General features: G+C 46.2%; 5 protein-coding genes across 5 annotated transcripts; 2 read left to right on the top strand and 3 right to left on the bottom strand.

The window, feature by feature from the left end:
• Window positions 1-1,895: 1,895 nt before the first annotated feature.
• DFL_001355 (uncharacterized protein) lies at window positions 1,896-2,273 on the bottom strand (the record flags this gene model as incomplete). The annotated part of the gene is made up of 1 exon (XM_067629964.1): window positions 1,896-2,273. One exon carries the CDS (start codon window positions 2,271-2,273, stop codon window positions 1,896-1,898), a length of 378 nt encoding a protein of 125 aa, XP_067495933.1.
• A 2,786-nt stretch (window positions 2,274-5,059) lies between these two features.
• On the top strand, window positions 5,060-5,923 carry DFL_001356 (uncharacterized protein; the record flags this gene model as incomplete). The annotated part of the gene is made up of 1 exon (XM_067629965.1): window positions 5,060-5,923. One exon carries the CDS (start codon window positions 5,060-5,062, stop codon window positions 5,921-5,923), a length of 864 nt encoding a protein of 287 aa, XP_067495934.1.
• Window positions 5,924-8,018: 2,095 nt separating this feature from the next.
• DFL_001357 (uncharacterized protein) lies at window positions 8,019-9,306 on the top strand (the record flags this gene model as incomplete). Its single annotated transcript, XM_067629966.1, has 5 exons — window positions 8,019-8,064; window positions 8,126-8,634; window positions 8,704-8,924; window positions 8,982-9,144; window positions 9,208-9,306. 5 exons carry the CDS (start codon window positions 8,019-8,021, stop codon window positions 9,304-9,306), a joined length of 1,038 nt encoding a protein of 345 aa, XP_067495935.1.
• Window positions 9,307-9,921: 615 nt separating this feature from the next.
• DFL_001358 (uncharacterized protein) lies at window positions 9,922-11,694 on the bottom strand (the record flags this gene model as incomplete). Its single annotated transcript, XM_067629967.1, has 6 exons — window positions 9,922-10,350; window positions 10,570-10,661; window positions 10,716-10,812; window positions 10,874-11,224; window positions 11,284-11,581; window positions 11,684-11,694. 6 exons carry the CDS (start codon window positions 11,692-11,694, stop codon window positions 9,922-9,924), a joined length of 1,278 nt encoding a protein of 425 aa, XP_067495936.1.
• Window positions 11,695-16,061: 4,367 nt separating this feature from the next.
• On the bottom strand, window positions 16,062-17,490 carry DFL_001359 (uncharacterized protein; the record flags this gene model as incomplete). The annotated part of the gene is made up of 4 exons (XM_067629968.1): window positions 16,062-16,349; window positions 16,403-16,763; window positions 17,067-17,086; window positions 17,224-17,490. The coding sequence occupies 4 exons, from the start codon at window positions 17,488-17,490 to the stop codon at window positions 16,062-16,064; spliced, it is 936 nt and encodes a 311-aa protein (XP_067495937.1).
• Between the last annotated feature and the right edge of the window lie 886 nt (window positions 17,491-18,376).

Below are 18,376 nucleotides of genomic sequence, written 5' to 3' on the forward strand. Positions count from 1 at the left end.
CATATAAATCGTTTGCTATAATACCGTGTGTTAATGTAATGTTAGAGACGTATCAATGTAGAAGTAGACATCTAGGGATTGAACTAGTAGAGGTTTTCCGTGGTATCGAGTTAGGGTGGTCTCGTACCCAGACGTCACAAAGGAAGGACAGTTAGTAAATCCGAAGGTCGGTCCGTATAACGCGATTGGTGGGCTAGCGTCTGGCCCCGAGACTACTCCCAGATGTGGCTACGAGGGGGGAGTTTCATTTGTTTTGGATGAGGCCATCAATTTTTCCAACAAGAAAATGTGTTGTAGGCACAGCAATCATAGCAACGTTGCCTCCATACACTAAACCTCGCTCTTCCTCCATTTTACTTCCATCTCCGTATCCACCTATCATCCTCACGACCTCGCAAGCAAACATCACGTCCTAATACCCTCAGCATCAAACTGAACGAGACTGAAACCAAACATGGCTGATAACAACGATCAAGACAATGAAAGCCTCGAAGGCTCGGATGATGCCTCGATTGAGATGGCGGACTGGACGGTACGCCAAGTCTCCCGATGGATCGCCGATATTGGACATGCTCAATATTGCGAGAACTTCGAAGGCATGTATCTCTCCAGCATCTTTGCTATACCCTACGGCAGTCTAGTTCCTGAACGGGACTGAGGGGCTAATCTAAAGGGCCTCTTGCTGGTGACAGGGTTTTAAATTAATACATGTCCATAATTGCCGGTGAACGAAGTTCCAGTTTTTCAAACTTTAAAGAGTAGGCTCTAGTGCGGTCCGTTGTATACCGCCTAGTGTATGCCGATTGTTGTGAGCTTTCCGTTGTATGCCGCCCGCTGTGAGTGAGTTGTCAACTCTTGGAGTGCCGTTTGGTTTCCCCGAGTGGTTCCTTTGAATTACATTGAATTAGGCCTCCGAAGTATACCCCCTCATCGGCCACTGCTCTTTAACTTCCAATTTTACATCGACGAGCCAAAATTGACAGCTTGTTTACCAAGATACCAAAGGAAGACTACGCCCGTCACCTAGCAGAGGAATCTGTTGTCGCTAGTGCCACTATAAGCGAGTCAAAGCAATCGAAACGACAAAGGAACGAGGTGAAGCTATCCGAGTTACAGGTTAGGTAATTGGGTTTATTGACAAGAGAGGGAATGAGATTCCTGAGGGTTATCGTTATGGATTGCGTACAGCGGCGTTGTTTTATAAAGAGGATAGCAGTGATTCTGAGACATCAGATTCGGACAATTCAGAAGGTTGGAAGTCCAAGTGGTGCCGAAGATTCTGGAAAGCTAATCTAAACCGGAAATCCACTTTCTTTATTCTTGAAACAATTCACGTATTTTCTTGAAACATTTTCTTGTAAAAGACCGGTGACCAAGGTCTTTAGAATTGGTACACACCCTTGGTGGCGGCGAAATATTTCCAAACCAGGCCGCGGTGACCGGTGACGGTATTAACCGGTACGCTCCCTACAGTATATAATATTTGTGATTTATATTTCGATAGGTATTGTGCGTCAGTTAGCAAATTTATTGTTGTTTTGAGTTTTAACAAAACAGGCCCTCAGCGCAATAAACACAAAGAACCACCGATCTCTAACGTTCAATGCTCCAGATTCTGAATACCCTCTTCGAATGCTTTATTTATCTGATCGTACAATTTGTCCTTGCAAAACTCCAGTTGATTTCTTTTTATTTTTGGCGAATCGACGTTCTGAGGCCATGGTGCTTCCCGGAATTTGGACAAAACCATCTGAACCTCTCCCAGCCCATCCATCGGTTTGAAGCCTTCTATAAGTTTGTCGAAATGCTCTTGCGCTGTTGCTTGTATTTCTTTCTGATTAGCAGCTGCCTCTGGCGAGGACGACCATGCTTGAAGCTTCTTTCCGTGCTCATGATCATAGACAAGCCATATCAGCACGAAGAAGAAGCTCTGGTGTGCCTCTGGATACGATAGCGGGTCCATTGACAATTGCTTCACCAAGCTCTCCACAAAGATTGATGTCCCCGATTGATGGAATATTGTCGCTAGGAAGTCCGAGATCGGTATTGTGTAGATAGCCATAAAACGCACGGCGAAAGGTGTTGAGGTCAGAGGGCTCGGCAAGTGTTAAACGTGGTGACACAACCCCACCAGACCGGGTGAAGACCCAGCACCTCATGTTGGCATTGACCAAAGTGAATCCATGCACAAAACGACGGCCTGGTTGATTGGCGAAGACTTCACGCACGTAGTTGCCAAGCCGGACAATCGAGGTCTTGTTGAGATCTGCCATTGTAGTGGCACGTTGTTTAATTTCGCCTACAACGACGACATGGGACCGCTCCGAGCAAGTTTGGGGTGCTGATGGCAATAGAGGTAGGTTTGGCGAGAGTAGCGATCTCCTGGGTAATTCTACCATTGATATTAGGAGTACTGAGGTGAGACAATCCGAGTTTAAGGGAGTCGATTAAAATCTGATCGCACCCGTTCAGAATCTGGTTGGCAGCATCGGAGTGTCCATCGGGAGTGTCGCGGTAGCCCGAAGTTCCAGCGTACTATGAAATCCACTGAGAAGCTTTCGCCACACTTGGTCTCAACGAAATCAGCACAATCCAGCACAATCATCAGTGAAAGCCTGACCGATATTTTCCTCAGACATGACAGTAATTATTGTTGTTGTTGTTGGAAGAAGGTAGCTGGCACGACGCGTTGACGTTGATTTTGACGCGTGTATGTTCCGAACGCCTTTTCACGTGGATGACTCGGAGCTTTACCCAGGCATATTTGAACCTTGACCTTGTGTGTGTCGGCGCACCTCTCTCACAATGCTGGATAATCAAATCAAATCATCAAATCGATTATGCCGGCTGATTGCTCTGCTGGGGAAGGTTCTAGAAAAAATTATGGCCACACGTATGTGCAAGCTGGACCTGCTCTACAAAGACCAAATGAGAAGCCCCAACGGTCTGCAATAGATGCCGTACTCGCTTTGATCCACCAAGTTGAAAAAGCAAAAGCAAAGAACCTCATTGCTTCAGCCCTATTTATGGACGTCAAAGGAGCCTTTGATAATAATGTGTCAGCGATACGGCTACAAATCGACCATGAGAAAACTGGCATACCATAAGGCTCACCCATGTCACCTATCCTCTTCCTCATTTACCTCCAACCGCTATTCCAACACCTGGAATCAACATACCCGGGGCACTTCTACTCCACATACGTAGACGATGTCGGAATATTGGGAATAGGGAAAACCGAAGCCAATGCGCGCCTTCGAGAAACCATCGGACGTACTATCAGTACTTGGTCAAAACAGAACGACATGTCTTTCGACGGCTCCAAAACAGAACTTGTACACTTCAAGGAAAGAAGGAAAGCACCCAACAAAGGAGAGGACTTCAGCGTCACGTACGAATCCAACACTATTCAACCCTCACAGGTTATACGCTGGCTAGGAGTATGGCTAGACTAAAAACTCTCCTTCACACATCACATCGGGGGAAAATATGCTGCAGCAATGCGGGCATACTATGCAATCCGACAACTGGCAAATACTGAAAAGGGTCTCCCCGCAGCAGCTATGCGTCAACTCTACACCTCATCGGTCCTACCCATCCTCAAGCACGGCGCGGAAGTCTGGTACCGGCCCGGGGGCAGAATGCGGGCGGATTTTAAACACACACAGGTTGGTCCACACAGCACCGGGAAAGGGGATAAGTAGAGGACAAGCTTGGGCATGTCTTGGCAGATTGTGCACATGTCAGTCCGCCCAACTTTATTCGAGCATCGTCTTTAATAGCGTTGGACAATAACCACGTTGACTGTCACGAGTCCTGAGCAATAAGCGCCGCACAATTTCTTTCCACTCAGGCCGGCCGCATGAATATCGATGAGCTGGTCCCTTGCGTGTCCAACAAAATTCCGAGTTCCAGCCCGATCGACGGCTAAACCAGAAACGGAACCGTCTGAGATGGCATTTTTTTGACCCCAAAGTCAGGCACATTCACAGCGCTATCTCCCGTGACGCTTAAAGAGGGGGATGTGACTGGAATGGTCTGCTGGCCCTGACTGAACGAACAGCAAACCTCTCTCTGCGTTGGCTAACATGGTGGCTTATGAAAGCTCGAGCGTCCATCTATGCATGAACCACGGGCATGGTCGCCTCGTTCCGAGCGAACGAGCGACGAGAATTTGAAGAAAGTCAGACTTTTTGACACAAGTGTGCTGCGCCCATTTAACAGCAAATGCTAACTAATTGGGAATGAACCCTTTCAACCACGGACACGACAGAATCGGTAGATGTTTGCCGAATCGACCAAACACCCTTTTGTTCATGCAGGGCCACGATTCCCCCATGTCCAAATAAAACCCTGATAAGTCGTGGCGAAGCATCTGTGGCGTATTAAGATTGTGGAGGTATTATTGGTTTAATGTGTGGCGAGTTACTCATGTCATCATGCATATTCAGCTGAATATCGCCTCTGGATACTAGAAAGGGTCTAGTCCGAGGTGGAAAATGCTCGGAGATGCAAGAAAACACGATCGAGTAATCCTGGTCTCCTCCTATTTTGGGAGGTTTTCCTGCGTGGTGTTACTTTGAAAGCCAGGCAAGTTTGGATGCTGCCATCCACAACTGCCATGCCAGATCCATTCCTCTAGCCTGGCCCTCTTCGTTGTACAGCAGCATCTGATGCGACGAAGTGTGCATGGCGAAAGTGAAAAATGCATGCAACCATGTCAGCTAGCTCGGGTGCCGCAGTCGTAATGCAGCTTGACGTCCAACCGGCTTTTGCCTACCTTGGTGTTTCTGCGGATTATCGATCTTGGATTTTCATTTATAAGGTCCTTTTCGCCGCCGACTTGGTCTAAGTTTTTTTTCGTTCTAATCTCCAGAGACATCTAAAGCTACAACATCGAGCCAAAGCTTTCAAGAAGGTTAACCAAATACATTTAACCTTGAAGCAAATACAACTTTAACAAATCCTCTCTCGATTTTCCACCCACATTTACTTCGTATAATTTCTTAGCAATATCAAGGGCTTCCCGGAGAAACCCAACCTTTATACCACATTCACAATGTCCAAGTACGAAAAATCCGCTCGATTCGATGAGCGTGAAGTCCGCGACTCTCGCAAAGACCGTCACGAACGTCCTGACAAAGACCGTGATACCCGTCGCCGCCGTCGCCACAGATCTCCATCCTACGATTCATACTCAGACTCCGATGATTCTTACTACTCGGACCGCTCCCGTGGCCCATCCCCACGTCGTCCCACAAGACGCCATACAACCGTAGCACAACCACACGCGCACTCTGACGGCGAAGAAAGAGGGTATAGAAAATCCCGCGGTCGTGACCGTAGAGGACATGATTCGGATTATTATTCCGACCGATCCCCCAGTCGGTCGCGAGAAAGATCTAGAGAAAGAGAAAAAGGAAATATCGTCGAAGATTTACTAGCTGCTATCGGTTTGTTACAATCTAAACATAAAGATGGCAATAGTAGATCTGCCACCGTCGGTCCCGAAGATGAAGCTCGAAAGAAGAAAACTCGAGAAGCACTACAAGCCGCGCTTACTGCTGCTGCTATGGAAGCCTTCAGGACTAGAAAGGATGGAAAAATCACACCACAGAGACTTATGCAGATTGCTGGTGCTGCTATCGCCGCCGGCGGGTTGGACGTTTTGGTAGAGAAGGCTGGTAGCCTTGGAAATAGCAGAGGTGGAGGTGATAGCGGTAGCATGAGAAGCATTATTGAGTCGGTAGTCAGCAGTCTCGCGACTAGCAAGACTTTGGGTGGCAAAGGGGGCAAGCATGGTACTCGGGGTGAGGAAAGCCTTGGTGCTAAGATTGGTTCTGGAGTCGTCAATATGGCGGCCAAACATTTGGCGAGGAGTTTGAGCCAGGGACCGACGAGGAGGAAGACTGCGAGATATTAGAGCGGAGATCAAACGGGGTGGTATTGTTTTTGTTTTTTCATGAAGATTATGGGTTTTGTTTGATTATGAGGTTTTAACGGTCGGTCGGTCGGCTTTTTGCGGTTCATGAATTATTTGGTTTTGGGTTTCCTATCTACATACGTCTTCTGGGGATCTTTGCAACGGTGTTTCTTCACTTCTATGTTTCTATATTTTTTTCTTAATTTCTTTACTCTCTCTCAGAGTTACGACACCAGATTTACAAATTTCTTCTCCGTTTTTATTTCATGCAATTTTCAAGCTCCCGAATTCGATATGTTTAGAGTATAGCTATAACTAGATTATCAGATATATAGATTGGAGAACTCGAATCAAATGCGAAAGTCGAATCGATATCAGGATATCGATTTCTCTTTCAAGTTTCTCGGCCACACTTCCGGTTTTCCGTATTTTGAAACATTTCCATCTAATTCACTCGTGCCAGTGACCTCGAGCTCGTATGTCTTGAACAACTAGTGGAGGATTCTAGATCCAACCAGCAGCTACTTCACTAGTTGGCTTGTGAGCCTGCAAACCTGCCTTGTGCCTTCAGTAGCTGACCCCACGACATCGTCGTCGTAATCATCAGCTGCAGTCTAGTTTTTTTCACTCGAAAATTTCTTTAGCAGGTATGCCGCATAACTTTTGCCTCTTTAAAAGAAGAAACTCATATAATTGGCGAGGTCTTGGAAGTTGGCGATTGAGAGGGGTTTTCGCACTGTTTGTCAATGACGACGTCGTTGTGCTACTTCCATCGGTGAATGTGTTGCGGTGCCACAGATAATCGTCGCATTTAGGGAATAGATTGTTGATTTTGACTTGCAATCGATTTCATGACAGGGGTATCTTTGGTTTCACAGAATCCTCGACAGTCTTACGATTACGTCTGCTGCTTTTAGCCTTTTAATGCTATTTTCGGTATCGATCTGGAATTTATTGGAAAGGTTAATACAACGTCGACGTCTTGAACTCGATGGGATGTGGCGTCATCAAACTGTGGTACTCTTGATTCTCAAGTATACTCCGGACAGTATACGAGTATTGGCATGGAATCAAGCAATTGATGAAATAGCCGGCTCCGAGAGTCGATTTCTAAAAGCGAATTTACCAGTATTATAACTCTTGGAAAGCCCCATAACAGTCTAACAGCTGAGGGACTTCAGCATTGGCTTCGACGGAAGCAAGCAAACTTTAACGACGGAGCCAAGCATCCCGGAATGACCGTTGTAGAAAAACGGATCATGAAACCGAATCCACTTCCATTCAAAACCCGCCAATAGTTGTCAGTCCCCACACCGTCGCTCCGAATTTGAGCCCAAATACCAGGTTGGCTATATAAAGATACTGCATAACATGTCATGTATGCGCATAAGGTCGATCGGACGATTACCAAGGCGGTAAGTTTGAAAGCTTGACGCATCTTAAAGGTCTTGTGACTGTGTGGTCCTTGCTTTCGAATTCCCTCCAGGTCCTTGCTAGGTCTTCCGGGGTGGGGTTGGTAAGAGAAGGCCCCGCCAAGGGGTTGAAACTACAGCCGGAATGACATCCGTCAAACAAAACATGGGATCTCAATGCTTCTTTCGCGCGGACCGGATGGTCCGTACTAAACCACTCAGGCGTTAAGGAACCTCATAATTGCAAAACAAACCATTGCGATTCCGCCATACTTTCCTCACCAGCCGCCTGAGGCACCGTTAACCCGGACATCACCACACCCCATGCTATGAGTTACCCCGTTGATCCTTTCTAATGTGATCGATGTTCTGGAGTTTTCCTTGAAGGCCTTTAATCTTGTTAACGAGATGGGTCGGGGTTACGGATTGATTAGCCGTCGAGATTAGGTGGGTGATGTTGGCTAACGAGTCGAGCCTTCTTTTTGTTCGACTAAGCTGTGGTCCATGCTTAATATAAAGCCTATTCCCGCTTTGCCTCGACAAGAGTTCCCTTTCTCAACAAGCATTCCCCAAGGTTTTCTTCTGCATTGTTGGCGCGGTCTTTGTGAGACTTGGAAAGAAAATTCAATTGTCTTTTTCTGTACATATATATACGTTTTTTGATATTGGAACTGGATTTCAAAATGTTCAAGCTTGCTTTGGTTCAAGCCCTCGCTGGGTCCGCTTTGGGTACGTTTTATATACTTTTCGATATGTATTGTTTCGACAGTATAAAGCTAACATTTCGAAGCCGGCACCGTCATCTGGGATGGACGATTCAACGAATTCACCTCCAGCACGGATTTGAATAACTGGTCGTGGTCCAACCAAGTCGGCCCATATCAGTATTACATCCACGGCAGCGGCTCAGTCACCAAATATGTCAATCTCTCTCCAAGCTACAAGAACCCTGCCGACACCGTCTCCAACCAGGGTGTCAAGATCTCCATCGACAACACCGCCTACTGGAATGGACAGAACATGAGACGTACCGAGTTGATCCCCCAGACTTCCGCCGGAATCAACCAGGGACACGTCTACTACCACTTTTCGGTCAAGAGAACCAATACTAATGCTCCACGTGCTGATCTCGAGCATCAAGTCAACTTCTTTGAGTCTCATTTCACGGAGTTGAAGTATGGTCTTTTGTCCGGTGCTTCTGGTACCAGTGATCCTACTTTGAAGTGGTGCGTCTCTGGGCAGACTAAGTGGAGCGTTACTTTCGATGCTGATGTTTGGCATAACGTTGCTTATGATATTGTATGTTCTATATATCATTTGTGGACCTTATTGGTATACATGGACAGTATTTCTAATTTTCTATGCTAGGACTTCTCCACCAACCAAGTCTCTTTCTGGCACTCCACTGGCTCCAACCCACTCGTCCTCACCGCTGGTCCCTTCTCCGTCAGCACCTCCTCTAACGGCGCTGACTGGCACTTGGGTGTCCTCCGTCTCCCAATGAACTCTGACCTTCAGAGCTCTGATGTCGAGGATTGGTATTTCAGCGGTGTATACGTTGAGTCTGGATCCTTGAACACTCAGATCGGGTATGTATTTGCTTTTCAAAGATATATGAGCGTTTAGCTAATAGTGAATTAATGAAGATCTGGTGTCACCCCAACCACCACCAGCACAACCACCGCTGTCCGCACCACCACCACTTCTTCTACTACCACCCCTAGAACCACTTTGACCACCATCCGGACTACCACTACTACTACCGCACAAACCACCACCACTGCTGCTGGCGGTCAAGCCCAGCAAAAGGTAACTTCACCACATTCTTCAATATACACTTATAGAATATAATACTAATTTTTGGGGATTTAGTGGGGACAATGCGGCGGTGTCGGCTGGACTGGTCCAACTAACTGCGTTGAGGGAAGTACCTGCCAGGTTCTTAACCCGTACTACAGCCAGTGCTTGTAAATATAGGGGCTGTAGTTAGAGTGAAGGAAGGAAGGTTGTATATATGGTTGTGCTGGGATTAGTAGTTGTACATAAATATACCAGATATATACTTATATAGCGTTTCAATATTATTCACATTGTATATTTTTGTCATTTCGGGGCCGCTGAATTATTGGATATGGGTCGTTAGTGATGGTGTTGATCATGTGGCCATTTTGAACGGCAAAACTAAAGGGGTTCAAATATTTGAACCCCCAAAAGTTGAACCCCAGCTCACAGTCCTAAGTTGGACCCCCAGGCCATTTGGTCATCCGCTGTCTTTAAGCTGCTGGCGTGGTGTTGGCCGATGATTTCGTGCTCCCATGCGCTTTATCACGAGCCGGAACCCTTCAATATTCCCAAATTGGACGATTGCCGTTTTGGAGCGTGGTATTTTGACAGCGACAACGCATTTCTCATGCCGCGTTTTCCGTTGAAGCTAGAGTGTATTTAGTCTCGAGTGTATTCATGATTCCATCGAAGAATCTATATACTCATGTTCCATATTTGTATATTACATTAAATATTACTCCTAATTCGCAAACGGTGCTAATAAATCCAAATCATTCCGCTGTCATCCTCTAGCCCTTCCTATCAAGTTAACACTACTCTAATAATAATAGTTATCCCCCCGACTAGCTCCGGTCCCGGATAACCAGTATCCAACTCAATTCCATTAAACGCCAACAAATTAGGATTCTCATTCAAAGTAGTCCCATTCAAAACGCCCTTCTGACCCAACTCAAGCATACGATCAACAACATCCTTAGCATCAGCCAACCCTTCTGCGGCACGAATATAGCAGATCAATCCGGCAACGTGAGGGGAAGCCATAGATGTACCAGTGAGAACTCTGACGGCAGTATCGTTTGCAATGCCGGCTGATGTGATGCCGGTACCTGGGGCGAAGAGGTTTACGGATGGACCCCAGTTGGAGTAGGAGCCGCGGACGTGGCTACGGGAGGCGGCCCCGACGGTTATGGAGGTGTTGGCGGAGGCGGGGGAGTAGAGGGATGCTGAGACCTGTGGATGGGTGTTAATAAGATGGCCTTTTTTGTTTGGAGAGTTGAAGGAGGAGGTACTTGCATTCTTGTTGGGAGCTACGAAACCCAGGTACGAAGCGCCATGTGGCCAAGGTCGCGATCGACTTCGTAGCCGTTGGATTCCCAGCAATGCGAGACAAAGTAATGCTGATGTTCGAAAACCCTTCCCACCAGAAGTTCATCCGGTCGTTATGAATACAATCTTCTGAAGGCCGGCTGCGACGACAGACAGGATGCCTTTTTCGTAGGCGCTGCCGACCATGGCGTTGAAGGCTTTGCTGGTTTTGGTGGCTGGATTTTGGTAATTAGCTTTATTGTGTGTTATAAGGTTAGGGACTGGCTTACTCAAACTCATGTTGATAACGGCGACGTTAGTACGGTTCTTTTCTATGATATCTTGAACCGCCCAGTTGAATCCATCGAAGATGTCGATGATCGATGTCTATGAAACCCATTAGTCAAACGTCACAGCCACAGAATCTCAAACTAGCAAGTAAACAAACCTTTCTCCCCTGGAAAACTTTAACATTAACCAACCTCGCCTTCTTAGCGACACCATAAGTCTTCCCTGCCACAGTCCCAGAAACGTGAGTTCCATGACCCGAAGTATCAGTATTATCCAGCCCCTTCAAAGCATTATAACCCAACTCCGCACGACCTTCAAATTCTTCGTGTGAGAAATTGATACCGCTGTCGATGATATAGGCATACATTCCTTCACCGGCTGAGGAGTCGTAGTAGTAGGTTGAGGAGTTGGAAGCTCGGTTTGAGAGTTCGGAGATACCCCAGGTGGCGGGGAATTGGGATATTGTTCCTTCGGTGTAGGCGTCTTGTTCTTGTTCGACGTAGGCGACCTTGGAGAGTTTTTGTCAGGTTAATACTACGTTTGGCTAAACATGAGGGTGGAACATACATCATTATTTTCCTGTATCTCACGCAATGTCTCATCATCGAATGAACCGGCATAAGCTTTGAAACGGTTGACATCGAATGTTCTTTCTACACCCGAAACATGACGTTCGATGGGGAGACCGATCGATTGACGCTTTTGAAGATTTCGAGCGTGGATCTTGGCTGCCCATTGTGTGTGATTTTTCAATTGATTGGTATTGATGGTATCCTTTAGGACGACGATGAATTTCTTATCTGGGGAGGAGTCGGTTGATGGGGATTGGGGGTTGGGGCGGCGGGGATTAGGGGAAGGAGGGATGCTGCGAGGAATTTCATTGTGCAGGATATTAAATTATAGTAATAAATTATATAGTTTATCAGGCTTGTATTGTGAGGTAGTGATATGGTCTCTAGGAGACTACCAGCTATACATAGGTAAATGGACGGTATAGAGCGGTGGGCGGTAGGCCCGCCTATAAGCCTGAGGGAACACAAGTGTCTATTGGAAGAAAGGCCTAAATAACAAGAGCTCGCGCTTGTGGATAAAACATAGAATACTGTAAACTGGTGAATGTTCGTCTGTATGTGTGTATGTATATGTCGTATGTAAGTAAGATGTCCCCCGACAGGACCCAGCATAGCAGATTACAATTTATAGACAAAACGAATGGGTGCGCCGTCGCCAAGCTGTGTTGAACAATAAAAAATACAACAAGTCAAGTCCACCACTCCTATACCACCTTCACCACAGTATATAAAGATATTCAATCGTAAGATAGATAGCTGGATTATTTGATGCTGGAATAAAGAATAGAAATATTTTCAGTGGCTTCATCATGGCCTTATATACTTCATTCCTGTGTGTCTCGAGATATTACGGGAATATGCTATCGCCATTGATAGCTCCACCAGCTTAGTGGCAAGCATAGACGCTTGACGATTGTAAATTACCATTACATAGAAAAGCAATTCAAGCGCTTTACATTATAATTTTATACGTCTTGCTATGGAGCATGCTAAACCACGGTTAATAGCTGCCGAAACTGATCGCTGGGACGCTGTATTGGTGATTAGAGCCTCCAGTCGTGACATGAGTGGGGCGTTGACGTTAAATTGGCTTAGTTAGTAGATACACAACTTCTTTATACAGCTGGATTATTTAAGCTACCTGGAAGTTTACAATTGTAGTTGATGGTAGTGGGTATCGGCATTGTGGACGTCTTGGAATAGGTTCTGGGGTCTCGCCTTTTTGGGCGGGTGGGGCTTTATGCAGGTGCGGATTCCAAAGGATAGTGATTGTTTCGGGTTTGTGGTGTTTTGGGATAGGATGGTGTTTGGAGATGAGGTGGGGATTGGGATTTGGAGAATTTCTATGCATGGCAATGGGTAATTTGAATTGTGGGTAATATCATGATGTGTCGTATAACCGGGTGGTAGGTAGGATATCGATGGGAAAACTTTTGGGGTGAGTATTGCTGTCGGATGTGGATGCCTGCGTTGCGGCGGTCGCCTACGATAGTAAAAGTTCATGATGGTTCATTGGACAAATTTTGTAGGTATCTATTTTACTGTAAACTCTAGAAATAACTTGCCGTATTTGCGGGGCCGTAGTAGAAAGACCATTTATCTACATCTTCCCATAACAGTATTCTATACAAAAGAGGAAAAATGACACTGCCGTGAAACCCCCAGTCGTATTCGCTCTGGTATATATAATCATGCAATTGCCGACATTGTTGCGGTTCGTTCGGAGTCCCATGTCTCCATCAGGCGGTCGTACCACTGCATCTCTTCGATGGGATAAAATTGGCACAAGTGCCTTACAATTTCGCCTTTCTGTTCGTGGTCGATGTGTTTGAGAATCCACGCTCTGTTTCCCATTACCCGATGCCATATTTGCGGTGGTGTATCGTCCCGGGCACGTGGTAGAGGGAGGAGGATGTGTTTGCAAGGCATTATTGAAATTTCTAGCTATAGCGGCTCGCTCTCGCCCAGGAAATATCTTCAAAGGAGGAGGAAATAACAATATTACTGATAGTTATTAGGAATGTGAGGACCAAATAAATACCATGAAAAAGTTGAAGGGGTGTTCGGGAAGAGATCAATTTCCTAGGAAAGGGTTGGAATATAAATGTGATCGATCAAACGCGACTGTATGACCTAATCGTTCCCAAAGCGAACAGGTATGCAGTACAGGCCGGTCCGCTGACATGAGCATCTAATTCGAACCTACCCTCCACCGGTGCATTTCCTTGCCGTATAAATACAGGAAACCTCGTCTTTCCCATCCGCCCATAATCCCGGGATTTGTCTGCGCCAGCCAGGTTATCCGCCTCTTCCGCCGGATTACTTGGTCCCACACTGAGCGTGGTGTGTTGGATGCCGCATAGTCAAGGGGTGTGATGGAAGCCTTGCACGGCATTTTCCTTGCTCCCGTTTCCTTTTTAAGGGTGAGAGGTAACTATACGGATATCTATCTGTTTTTGAACGAAGTTTATAGCTATCCAAGAGGAGAAATAATTGGAGCGATGGATCGAAGGAGCGAAGGAGGGTTTTTGAGGGTCTTATTAATGTATCTAAGACGCGCTTGACAGGAGATGACGATTTTTTTTTATGAACGCGGGTAGTCTCGCTTGTTGCCGAATGTTTAGTTTCTACCGAGGTTTTCTTGTTATCGATAACTCGGCTGGCCAGCTGGCGAAAATTCATAGATGGAGAAACTTTGTCTCTAGCAGCGTATTTTTTGTTCTTCTCTCTAGTCCCTGTTATACTAATTCATACCGTGCGTAGCCATATATCTATCCTCGTAATTTTTGCAAAATGTACGGCAAACCGCTAGGTGGGTTTCTCGATTATCTGAAAGATGATGTGGTTGTTGAACACTAGATCCGGCGATCGGCCACTGTTGGTATTGGTTTTCAAAGCGGTGACGGGTGCGGTTTACCAAAGCCCATACTTTTCGATCTAATCGTTCGGGGAGGAAATCAAGTGGCGGTGGGGTTGCGGAACAGGGCATCTTGGCTGGGGAAGTTTTTCTTTGGGCAATCGAGAATTTGAAGAGATTCGCGAATCCGTGTTGTGAGGCTGGAAGCTTTTGGGGTCGGGAAGGATCCAGTGTGGAGCAATCATTCCGTTGATAGGCTTTCGAAGTCAGCGCCGCCTGCTAACCACCGGAATATGAGTATTGGCTATATCTCGATTCCGTGATGGTCGGGATACTAAGATCCGGCTCCTCGGCGCGCCAAAATTTGAATTGTGGAGCAACTGAGGCTTCGGAGTGTCGTTCCTGATAAAATCAAATGGAGTGGAAGTTGCTTTGCGGGGCATTGTGGCGGTAGAGTTGCTTGGAAGGATTTGGGAGTTCGATATTCAGAAGGACAGGCAGATACAGATCCGAATGTTCTGAGTATCTTTACTCTGTAAAAGCATCCTTTTCTCTTTCTCCCTTATTTTGAATTTTTATTTATATATCTCTTAGAAGGAGTTTATTCTTCAAAGTCCGACAGTAATGCTGCAGCACGCCTCCGCCTCTCCCACCAGGCGCGTGTAGATTGCTCTCAACCCCTGCGATGGCCTGTTGGTTTTCTGCATCTCGATGAGGTCGCTCTAGAATTCTCTTGGCGTATTGTCGCCGACAAAAAAGAGGGCTCGGTAGTTGCTTTATTATAATAGTTTTGGGCGCCATCGGTACAACTCTAGCGTATTAAACAAGTAGATTAACGAGTGAAGACGCGTTTCCGCTTCCTAATAATATACACCTGTAAGTCTGCGATGAGCTGTAGTGTAAACTGCTGGGCCTTTGTATCTGTAGGTTGGTTGTTCCGAGCCTCTGGAATTGAACGAGGTGGCTCCAGATGTAACATGGCATCCCATCCTCTACGAACTCGAGTAAACCCCAACCTAAAACTCGGAATTCAAAAACCTTCCCTGAGACGCCTCTGGCGATTCTGGTAGTCGCGCATATACCCAAAATACAGGTATTCTAGCCAGTTCTCAAAGCTCCTTAGCCGTATTTGGTCTCTTGGTCGGAGAGGTTCATCGTGTTTTTTCCGGAAAATCCTACCCCAAACAGATCTCGGAGTACCTTCAGAAATAACTTCGAGAGGACTTGGGGTAGCTTTGCACGGCATCAGTGCTGGCTGGCACGGCGTTTGACGCAGTTTCCCTCTTTTTCTCTAGCGATGACAATTTTATGACTGAGATCGTATCTTCTTGCGGTTCCAGAACCGATACATGAACCCGCGATATAGAAAGTGGCGTCTGATTTCGGATTCCCTCCGCTGCGCGGGGGTTTGTGACTGGTCAGCCGCGAGTTCGTGTTTTCTTCGAAAAAAATCGTCCCAGATATGTCTTGGGGTATAAATGGTATCAGTCATGAACTCGAGGGGACTAAGTGAAGCCTTGCACGGCATCGAAGACGATTTGGATACCAGCAGAGGCTGATGATTTGGTGGTTAGCTCCCTTGTGAGACCCCGCCAATACATGGTGGGGAAACACCACGTAGACAACACAAAGAAACGGACCGATTACTTTATATAAGGTGTTGCCTAGTCTCGTGCCCAGACACCACAGCGCCAGCAGCTACGCTGCTTGATGGAAATGCTAGATACTTTTGATTATTTATCGTTGAACAATAGCCTGTTTATTAGTATGATTGTAGCAGATTTGATTGTATAATCTTATTCTATTCTATGGAGTTGTCATCCAGATTTAGATTAACCTCAAGCAAAGTAAGTCCATACTATAGATACATGGTTGGTAGCTAAATCCAACCTTTGCGCACTGCATGCGCCGTGCTTTCATTCGAGCTCAACGATGCGGTTATGGTGCCCCTGCGGGGTATTGGTATCAGTGGCGTTGCGTAACAAAGTCTCGACCACATTCTGATGACCCCTAGCTGTTGCCTCCTTGAGCGCATTTCCAGAATAACATCCACTTTCCATATGAATGTCAGCACCGCAGCTCAGTAAAAGCTCGACAATACGGAAGCGACCTTGAGCTGATGAAGCCTGAACCGCACTGCCATCGTATCCACGTTTTCCATTGACATCAGCGCCGTTACTTAATAAGAGTTGGACAAGATCCTCCTAACCTTTAACCGCTGCTCCCTGAAGCGCAGTACCCAACCTCCACCTTGCACATTGATGTCAGCGCCGCAGCTTAATAAAAGCTTACCGATATTTCCATGCCCTCGCAATGAAGTCGCGGTGAGTGTAGTGCCGAACGCGCTTCCATCTTGCACGTTGACGTTGGCACCGTGGTCCAATAAGAGTTTGACAATCTTCGGGTCACCTCCAATCGCTGCTGCTGCACGGAGAGCATGGTCGTAGTCTCTACATTGCGCATTGACGTCAGCGCCATGACTTAATAAAATCTTGACAATGCGCAAGATGGAAGCTACTACGGTAATGCAACTGACGCCAGCGCCCTGGCTTAATAAGAACTTGACAATTTTCTCGTGGCCTCTGGTCGATGCTGCCTGAAAGGCATTGCTGTAATCTCTACCTTCAATATTGATATCAAGTTCCTTTCAGTTTCGTTGGTATTCCCTGCTAGTTCCTCGATAACAGTAGAGCTAAGAATTGTGTTCCCGCGTCTGGGAATCCCGTGAAGCTAAAAGAAAGGATTTTGTGTCGACGTCTTCCATTTGATAAATGTTTGCTCCCCAGGAACCAACAGCCTGAGCCTTCATGGCGCCGCGCAAGCGCTTTATTATAATTCGTCGAAGGGTTCGGGGCAGACAGCCAGCGGTCTATGTCTTTGTTCCTCATCTTATTCTGAATCAACTTGACGTCCGTACGCACCTCATGTACATTGATCTCGACTATAAGTTCGTTAGCTCAATTCCCGAACGATATCTAATCGATCACCGAGATCTAGTATTAAAAAGTCTATAGTTGAGATATTTCAATACAAGCCCATATATCACTAAGACCAACTAACTCGAGTGTAATTGCTTACTGGAAGAAAGGATCCCAGGAATCTCAGCAATCCTCCCCCGGCTTCCACTTTCGCAGGAACCATTTCGCAGAGAAGATCCTTAGCATAGGCAGCCGCTGCCATTGCATCATATCCTTGCCATTTCTTGTTCTTATGAGAGTCTGAGGAGTGGCAAATACCTCGAATAACCAGACATGGGAACCAATTCATCAACCCTGCTGCTTCCATTTCGAAATAAAGGACATCCTGTTCAGCCGCTGGTCTATCTCGAATAGCCGCATCCTTCATCAACTGATTAGCTGACGCGATTATACCACATTGAACTGCAGGATTGTCCTCTTCTTCAGTCCGTTCTGCCACGATACTAATTTGGAAGGGTCATCACCACAAAGGGTAATGCAGTCTGATAATTTAACCTCGCCACGTTGTATGATATTAACCGCATCATATATGCGCCCCATTATATGAGTAGAATTAAAGTTAATGCTACGCAGAGTACCTAGTATGAGGTAGTAAAATGGTCTCTAGGAGACTACCAGCTATCTAGCTGGCCCATCAGCTGTACGCAGGGACAATGGACGGTTTAGAGCGGTAGGCGGCTGGAACTGAGCAACGAGAATAATATATATATATATATAAATAATAAGATAGCAATACGTATTAGAATAGGTGTATAATAAGAAACAAAGGAAATTAGTTGAACAAAGGGAAGTCGTTAAACAAAGGAAACTTAGTTGTTGGACAAAGGGAATTGGTTGGAAAGAACGTTGTTAGGAATACGATTTATAGAACAAGAATGCCAAGATGCGTTAACTCAAAAATGCAACAGAACACTCTGACCACATATTTCCACCACACTAGATATTTACTGAAATAGTACCATAGTGCCCAAATATAGATTACCCTTGGTCGCTAGTAGCTACAGCGGGTCGCCAGTAGCTGATTCCCAGGCTCGAAGCCTTTATGTATTTTTTTTCCATCCTCGGTGGATGCGACTTTCACCCGGCCAGCACAGACACCAACATCGGCAAGTGTCATTCGCAGGTCATTATCTATATGCATTGGAGCTGCGAGATCCCTTGCTTCTTTCAAAGCATTCAACGCAATATCAAGATCACTGACGGCTAGGTCCCGATCAAAAGTATTAAAATCCCCGGCCCGCTCCTTATGTAAC

The sequence above is a fragment of the Arthrobotrys flagrans genome (assembly GCF_004000055.1).
Source record: "Arthrobotrys flagrans strain CBS H-5679 chromosome Unknown unitig_15, whole genome shotgun sequence".
Lineage (NCBI taxonomy): Eukaryota > Fungi > Ascomycota > Orbiliomycetes > Orbiliales > Orbiliaceae > Arthrobotrys > Arthrobotrys flagrans.